This window comes from Petromyzon marinus, chromosome 54, assembly GCF_048934315.1.
Source record: "Petromyzon marinus isolate PM22_M1 ecotype Great Lakes invasive population chromosome 54, UKy_Petmar_22M1.pri1.0, whole genome shotgun sequence".
Lineage (NCBI taxonomy): Eukaryota > Metazoa > Chordata > Hyperoartia > Petromyzontiformes > Petromyzontidae > Petromyzon > Petromyzon marinus.
In genome coordinates this window covers 9,322,175-9,330,211 of record NC_133720.1, presented here as the reverse complement: position 1 = coordinate 9,330,211, position 8,037 = coordinate 9,322,175, and the positions used below count along the sequence as shown (strand labels likewise).

Genomic DNA, 8,037 nt, shown 5'->3' with positions numbered 1-8,037 from the left:
AGCAGTAGTTGTAGTTGTAGCTGTAGCAGTAGTCGTAGCATTAGTTGTGTAGAGGTGTTAACTACGCACTGTTGGGTAACCTGCATTGCCACCAGGGCAGTGCAGCGTTACCTCTGGGTACAGCGGTTGGGGTCAGACGAGGTGAAGTGGATCGTTGCCACGGTTTGGTAAGAACCAATCAGACTGTTCCACGCGAGAATGTGTGATTGGTTCTACCTGGCCACGAAGGAGTATAAGACGGGTGACCCAACAGAGCTCACGGAGTTCTCTCCCTACACGAAGACAGAAGACTGGGCAGGAGCCTAGCTAGGACCCTGGACCAGCCTTCCAGCCCTTTTGAGGGCTAAGGCTCGGCATACCCAGTGGTCAGGACCCACCGGGCCAGCGGTGGGTCAGATAGTCTCCCCTAGGTCCCAGCCGGAGGACTCTAGGCTAGGATAGCGGTAGACGTGTGAGTCCCGCGAAGTTCGGAGGCTGTACCTCCTTAGGTATCAAGGAGGTTAGTGGTAGACGTGTGATTCCCACCAAACTAGGAGGTTAGTGGTAGACGTTTGATTCCCGCCAAGCTAGGAGGTTAGTGGTAGATGTGTGAGTCCCACCACGCTAGGAGGTTAGTGGTAGACGTGTGAGTCCTACCCAGCTAGGAGGCTGTACCTCCCTAGGGTATCGGGTGAGGGGACCGAATACCCCTCTGTGTCTGTTAAGGATTGTATGAGGAAAAAGTTACAATAAACAGTGTGCCTCCTAAGAAGTTTACTCGTCTTTACAACACTACAGTTGTAGCAGTAGTTGTAGCTGTAGTTGTAGCGTTATGTGTAGCTGTAGTTGTGGCAGTAGTTGTAGCTGTAGTTGTGGCAGTAGTTGCAGCTGTAGTTGTGGTAGTAGTTGTGGCAGTAGTTGTGGTAGTAGCAGTAGTTGTGGTAGTAGTTGTAGCAGTAGTTATAGCTGTAGTTGTAGCAGTAGTTATAGCAGTAGTTGTAGCTGTAGCAGTAGTTGTAGCTGTAGTTGCAGTAGTCGTTGTAGCTGTAGTTGTAGCAGTAGTTGTAGCTTTAGATGTAGTAGTAGTAGTTCTAGCAGTAGTTGTAGGAGTAATTGTAGCTGTAGTTGTGGCAGTAGTTGTAGCTGTAGTTGTGGCAGTAGTTGTAGCTGTAGTTGTGACAGTGGCTGTAGTTGTAGCATTAGTTGTAGTTGTAGCAGTAGTTGGAGCTGTAGTTGCAGTAGTAGTTGTAGCAGTAGCTGTAGTTGTAGCAGTAGTTGTGGTAGTAGTTGTAGCTGTAGCAGTAGTTGTAGCTGTAGCAGTAGTCGTAGCATTAGTTGTGTAGAGGTGTTAACTACGCACTGTTGGGTAACCTGCATTGCCACAAGGGCAGTGCAGCGTTACCTCTGGGTACAGCGGTTGGGGTCAGACGAGGTGAAGTGGATCGTAGCCACGGTTTGGTAAGAACCAATCAGACTGTTCCACGTGGGAATGTGTGATTGGTTCTACCTGGCCACGAAGGAGTATAAGACGGGTGACCCAACAGAGCGCACGGAGTTCTCTCCCTACACGAAGACAGAAGACTGGGCTGGAGCCTAGCTAGGACCCTGGACCAGCCTTCCAGCCCTTTTGAGGGCTAAGGCTCGGCATACCCAGTGGTCAAGACCCACCGGGCCAGCGGTGGGTCAGATAGCCTCGCCTAGGTCCCAGCCGGAGGACTCTAGGCTAGGATAGCGGTAGACGTGTGAGTCCCGCAAAGTTCGGAGGCTGTACCTCCTTAGGTATCAAGGAGGTTAGCGGTAGACGTGCAAGTCCCACCACGCTAGGAGGATAGTGGTAGACGTGTGAGTCCCACCAAGCTAGGAGGTTGGTGGTAGACATGTGAGTCCCGCCAAGCTAGGAGGATAGTGGTAGACGTGTGAGTCCCACCAAGCTAGGAGGTTGGTGGTAGACGTGTGAGTCCCGCCAAGCTAGGAGGTTGGTGGTAGACGTGTGAGTCTCACCAAGCTAGGAGGTTAGTTGTAGACGTGTGAGTCCCACCAAACTAGGAGGCTAGTGGTAGACGTGTGAGTCCCACCAAGCTAGGAGGTTAGTGGTAGACGTGTGAGTCCCACCACGCTAGGAGGCTAGCGGTAGACGTGTGAGTCCCACCACGCTAGGAGGCTAGTGGTAGACGTGTGAGTCCCACCACGCTAGCAGGTTAGCGGTAGACGTGTGAGTCCCGCCAAGCTAGGAGATTAGCGGTAGATGTGCAAGTCCCGCCAAGCTAGGAGGTTAGTGGTAGACGTGTGAGTCCCACCACGCTAGCAGGTTAGCGGTAGACGTGTGAGTCCCGCCAAGCTAGGAAGTTAGCGGTAGACGTGTGAGTCCCACCAAGCTAGGAGGCTAGCGGTAGACGTGTGAGTCCCACCAAACTAGGAGGTTAGTGGTAGACGTGCGAGTCCCACCAAGATAGGAGGTTAGCGGTAGATGTGTGAGTCTCACCAAGCTAGGAGGCTAGCGGTAGACGTGTGAGTCCCACTAAGCTAGGAGGTTAGTGGTAGACGTGTGAGTCCCACCCAGCTAGGAGGTTAGTGGTAGACGTGCAAGTCCCACCACGCTAGGAGGTTAGTGGTAGACGTGTGAGTCCCACCCAGCTAGGAGGCTAGTGGTAGACGTGTGAGTCCCACCACGCTAGGAGGTTAGTGGTAGACGTGTGAGTCCCACCCAGCTAGGAGGCTAGTGGTAGACGTGTGAGTCCCACCACGCTAGGAGGCTAGCGGTAGACGTGTGAGTCCCACCACGCTAGGAGGCTAGTGGTAGACGTGTGAGTCCCACCACGCTAGCAGGTTAGCGGTAGACGTGTGAGTCCCGCCAAGCTAGGAGATTAGAGGTAGATGTGCAAGTCCCGCCAAGCTAGGAGGTTAGTGGTAGACGTGTGAGTCCCACCACGCTAGCAGGTTAGCGGTAGACGTGTGAGTCCCGCCAAGCTAGGAAGTTAGCGGTAGACGTGTGAGTCCCACCACGCTAGGAGGCTAGCGGTAGACGTGTGAGTCCCACCAAACTAGGAGGTTAGTGGTAGACATGTGAGTCCCGCCAAGCTAGGAGGTTGGTGGTAGACGTGTGAGTCCCACCAAGCTAGGAGGATAGTGGTAGACGTGTGAGTCCCACCAAGCTAGGAGGTTAGTGGTAGATGTGCAAGTCCCACCACGCTAGGAGGTTAGTGGTAGACGTGTGAGTCCCGCCAAGCTAGGAGGTTGGTGGTAGACGTGTGAGTCCCACCAAACTAGGAGGTTAGTGGTAGACGTGTGAGTCCCGCCAAGCTAGGAGGCTGTACCTCCCTAGGATATCGGGTGAGGGGACCGAATGCCCCTCTGTGTCTGTTAAGGATTGTATGAGGAAAAAGTTACAATAAACAGAGTGTGCCTCCTAAGAAGTTTACTCGTCTTTACAACACTACAGTTGTAGCAGTAGTTGTAGCTGTAGTTGTAGCATTAGGTGTAGCTGTAGTTGTGGCAGTAGTTGTAGCTGTAGTTGTGGCAGTAGTTGCAGCTGTAGTTGTAGTTGTGGTAGTAGTTGTGGCAGTAGTTGTGGTAGTAGCAGTAGTTTTGGTAGTAGTTGTAGCAGTAGTTATAGCTGTAGAAGTAGTTATAGCAGTAGTTGTAGCTGTAGTTGTAGCTGCAGTTGTAGCTGTAGTTGTAGCTGTAGTTGAACCAGTAGTTGTAGTTGTAGCAGTAGTTGTGGCAGTAGTTGTAGCAGTAGTTGTAGCAGTAGTTATGGTAGTGGTTGTAGCAGTAGCAGCAGTGGTTGTAGCAGTAGTTGTGGTAGTAGTTGTAGATGTAGCAGTAGTTGTAGCAGTAGTTGCAGTTGTAGCAGCAGTTGTAGCAGTAGTTGTAGCTGTGGTTGTAGCTGTAGCATTAGTTGTAGCAGTAGCTGTGGTAGTAGTTGTAGCTGTAGTTGTAGCAGTAATTGTAGCTGTAGTTGTAGCAGTGGTTGTAGTTGTGGTTGGAGCAGTAGTTGTAGCAGTAATTGTAGTTGTAGCTGTAGTTGTAGCAGTAGTTGTAGCTGTTGTTGTAGCAGTAGTTGTGGTAGTAGTTGTAGCTGTAGCTGTAGTTGTGGTAGTAGTTGTAGCTTTAGTTGTAGCGGTAGTTTTATGTGTAGTTGTAGCAGTGGTTGTAGTTGTAGCAGTATGTGTAGTTGTAGCTGTGGTTGTAGTTGTAGCAGTAGTAGTTATAGTTGTAGCAGTAGCTGTAGTTGTAGCAGTGGTTGTGGTAGTGGCTGTAGTTGTAGCAGTAGTTGTAGCAGTAGTTGTAGCAGTAGTTGTAGCAGTAGTTGTAGCTTTAGATGTAGTAGTAGTTCTAGCAGTAGTTGTAGCTGTAGTTGTGGCAGTAGTTGTAGCTGTAGTTGTGACAGTGGCTGTAGTTGTAGCATTAGTTGTAGTTGTAGCAGTAGTTGGAGCTGTAGTTGCAGTAGTAGTTGCAGCAGTAGTTGTAGCTGTAGTTGTAGTTGTAGCAGTAGTTGTGGTAGTAGTTGTAGCTGTAGCAGTAGTTGTAGCTGTAGCAGTAGTCATAGCATTAGTTGTGTAGAGGTGTTAACTACGCACTGTTGGGTAACCTGCATTGCCACCAGGGCAGTGCAGCGTTACCTCTGGGTACAGCGGTTGGGGTCAGACGAGGTGAAGTGGATCGTTGCCACGGTTTGGTAAGAACCAATCAGACTGTTCCACGTGGGAATGTGTGATTGGTTCTACCTGGCCACGAAGGAGTATAAGACGGGTGACCCAACAGAGCTCAGAGAGTTCCCTCCCTACACGAAGACAGAAGACTGGGCTGGAGCCTAGCTAGGACCCTGGACCAGCCTTCCAGCCCTTTTGAGGGCTAAGGCTCAGCATACCCAGTGGTCAGGACTAACCAGGCCAGCGGTGGGTCAGATAGTCTCCCCTAGGTCCCAGCCGGAGGACTCTAGGCTAGGATAGCGATAGACGTGTGAGTCCCGCCAAGTTCGGAGGCTGTACCTCCTTAGGTATCAAGGAGGTTAGCGGTAGATGTGCAAGTCCCGCCAAGGTAGGAGGTTAGCGGTAGACGTGCAAATCCCACCCAGCTAGGAGGTTAGCGGTAGACGTGCAAGTCCCACCACGCTAGGAGGTTAGCGGTAGACGTGCAAGTCCCACCACGCTAGGAGGTTAGTGGTAGACGTGTGAGTCCCGCCAAGCTAGGAGGTTAGTGGTAGACGTGTGAGTCCCGCCAAGCTAGGAGGTTAGTGGTAGACGTGTGAGTCCCGCCAAGCTAGGAGGCTAGTGGTAGACGTGTGAGTCCCACCACGCTAGGAGGTTAGTGGTAGACGTGTGAGTCCCGCCAAGCTAGGAGGCTAGTGGTAGACGTGTGAGTCCCACCACGCTAGGAGGTTAGTGGTAGACGTGTGAGTCCCACCCAGCTAGGAGGTTAGTGGTAGACGTGCAAGTCCCACCACGCTAGGAGGTTAGCGGTAGACGTGTGAGTCCCACCAAGCTAGGAGGCTAGTGGTAGATGTGCAAGTCCCACCACGCTAGGAGGTTAGTGGTAGACGTGTGAGTCCCACCCAGCTAGGAGGTTAGTGGTAGACGTGTGAGTCCCACCACGCTAGGAGGTTAGTGGTAGACGTGCAAGTCCCGCCAAGCTAGGAGGTTGGTGGTAGATGTGTGAGTCCCGCCAAGCTAGGAGGATAGTGGTAGACGTGTGAGTCCCGCCAAGCTGGGAGGTTAGTGGTAGACGTGCAAGTCCCGCCAAGCTAGGAGGTTGGTGGTAGACGTGTGAGTCCCACCACGCTAGGAGGTTAGTGGTAGACGTGCAAGTCCCGCCAAGCTAGGAGGTTGGTGGTAGACGTGTGAGTCCCGCCAAGCTAGGAGGATAGTGGTAGACGTGTGAGTCCCACCAAACTAGGAGGTTAGTGGTAGATGTGTGAGTCCCACCACGCTAGGAGGTTAGTGGTAGACGTGTGAGTCCCACCACGCTAGGAGGCTGTACCTCCCTAGGGTATCGGGTGAGGGGACCGAATGCCCCTCTGTGTCTGTTAAGGATTGTATGAGGAAAAAGTTACAATAAACAGAGTGTGCCTCCTATGAAGTTTACTCGTCTTTACAACACTACAGTTGTAGCAGTAGTTGTAGCTGTAGTTGTAGCATTAGGTGTAGCTGTAGTTGTGGCAGTAGTTGCAGCTGTAGTTGTAGTTGTGGTAGTAGTTGTGGCAGTAGTTGTGGTAGTAGCAGTAGTTGTGGTAGTAGTTGTAGCAGTAGTTATAGCTGTAGTTGTAGCAGTAGTTATAGCAGTAGTTGTAGCTGTAGTTGTAGCTACAGTTGTAGCTGTAGTTGAACCAGTAGTTGTAGTTGTAGCAGTAGTTGTAGTTGTGGTAGTAGTTGTAGCAGTAGTTGTAGCAGTGGTTGTAGCAGTAGTTGTGGTAGTAGTTGTAGTTGTAGCAGTAGTTGCAGTTGTAGCAGCAGTTGTAGCTGTAGTTGTAGCAGTAGTTGTAGCTGTGGTTGTAGCTGTAGCATTAGTTGTAGCAGTAGTTTTAGCTGTAGCTGTAGTTGTAGCAGTAGTTGTGGTAGTAGTTGTAGCTGTAGTTGTAGCAGTAGCTGTAGTTGTAGCAGTGGTTGTAGTTGTGGTTGGAGCAGTAGTTGTAGCAGTAGTTGTAGCTGTAGTTGTAGCTATAGTTGTAGCAGTAGTTGTGGTAGTAGCTGTAGCTGTAGTTGTGGTAGTAGTTGTAGATGTAGCTTTAGTTGTAGCAGTAGTTGTATGTGTAGTTTTAGCAGTGGTTGTAGTTGTAGCAGTATGTGTAGTTGTAGCTGTGGTTGTAGTTGTAGCAGTATGTGTAGTTGTAGCTGTGGTTGTAGTTGTAGCAGTAGTAGTTATAGTTGTAGCTGTAGTTGTAGCAGTGGTTGTGGTAGTAGCTGTAGTTGTAGCATTAGTTGTAGCAGTAGCTGTAGTTGTAGCAATAGTTGTGATTGTAGCTGTAGTTGTAGCAGTAGTTGTAGCTGTAGTTGTCGCAGTAGTTGTAGCAGTAGTTGTAGCTGTAGTTGTGGTAGTAGTTGTAGCAGTTGTTGTAGCAGTAGTTGTAGCTGTAGTTGTAGTTGTGGCAGTAGTTGTAGTAGAAGTTGTAGTTGTGGCAGTAGTTGTAGCTGTAGTTGTGGTAGTAGCAGTAGTTGTGGTTGTAGCAGTAGTTGTAGCTGTAGTTGCAGTAGTTGTAGCTGTAGTTTGTGGCAGTAGTTGTAGTAGTAGTTGTGGTTGTAGCAGTAGTTGTAGCAGTAGTTGTGGTTGTAGCAGTAGTTGTAGTTGTGGTTGTAGCAGTAGTTGTGGTAGTAGTTGTAGCTATAGTTGTAGCTGTAGTTGTGGTTGTGGTTGTAGCAGTAGTTGTAGCTGTATTTGTGGTAATAGTTGTAGCTATAGTTGTAGCTGTAGTTGTAGCTGTAGTCGTGGTTGTAGCAGTAGCTGTAGTTGTGGTTGTAGTAGTAGTTGTGGTTGTAGCAGTAGTTGTAGCTGTAGTTGTAGCTGTAGTTGTGGTTGTAGTAGTTGTAGCTGCAGCAGCTGAAGGCAACATCGCCGCGATGGGAGTCAAAGGCAGCGAGGCGTGGCGCGGGGCACCCCAAACACGCTCCCGTGTGACACGAACACCAGCAGCCTTCACAGCTGCTGTTGCTGCTACTCAGCACTTGCCCCAACAGTCTGTTTAGGCTATACGGTGTGGGGGGGGGGGTCTTTGTCTTTATTGGGTGTAAGGGGGGGTTGTTGCTCAGTGAATGTGCGGGTGACGTTCCATTTGCTGACCAAATCTGACACTTGAAGAGAAACTCTGCAATTAAGGCCCTAAAGGGAACAGCTGTAGTAATTACCAATTACATCGGTGGGGGGGGGGGGAATAATGAACTTGTGTGCGGTGGTGTACGGCTTACACAATGCGATTACAGTCGCTGTGTGTGTAGGGTGATGACAGTCGCTGTGTGTGTAGGGTGATGACAGTCGCTGTGTGTGTAGGGTGATGACAGTCGCTGTGTGTGTGTAGGGTGATGACAGTCGCTGTGTGTGTTGGGTGATGACAGTCGCTGTGTGTGT

The 8,037-nt window shown here is 50.2% G+C and overlaps 1 protein-coding gene across 1 annotated transcript; it reads left to right on the top strand.

The window, feature by feature from the left end:
* Nucleotides 1-2,604: 2,604 nt before the first annotated feature.
* LOC142905441 (uncharacterized) lies at nucleotides 2,605-7,813 on the top strand. The gene has a single exon (XM_076052162.1). The coding sequence runs from the start codon at nucleotides 6,053-6,055 to the stop codon at nucleotides 7,514-7,516; it is 1,464 nt and encodes a 487-aa protein (XP_075908277.1). The 5' UTR covers nucleotides 2,605-6,052; the 3' UTR covers nucleotides 7,517-7,813.
* The last annotated feature ends 224 nt before the right edge of the window (nucleotides 7,814-8,037 follow it).

Bases quoted from the DNA above. Each gene is read 5' to 3' on its own strand.
- LOC142905441 (XM_076052162.1), top strand. From the start codon at position 6,053: ATGAAGTTTACTCGTCTTTACAACACTACAGTTGTAGCAGTAGTTGTA.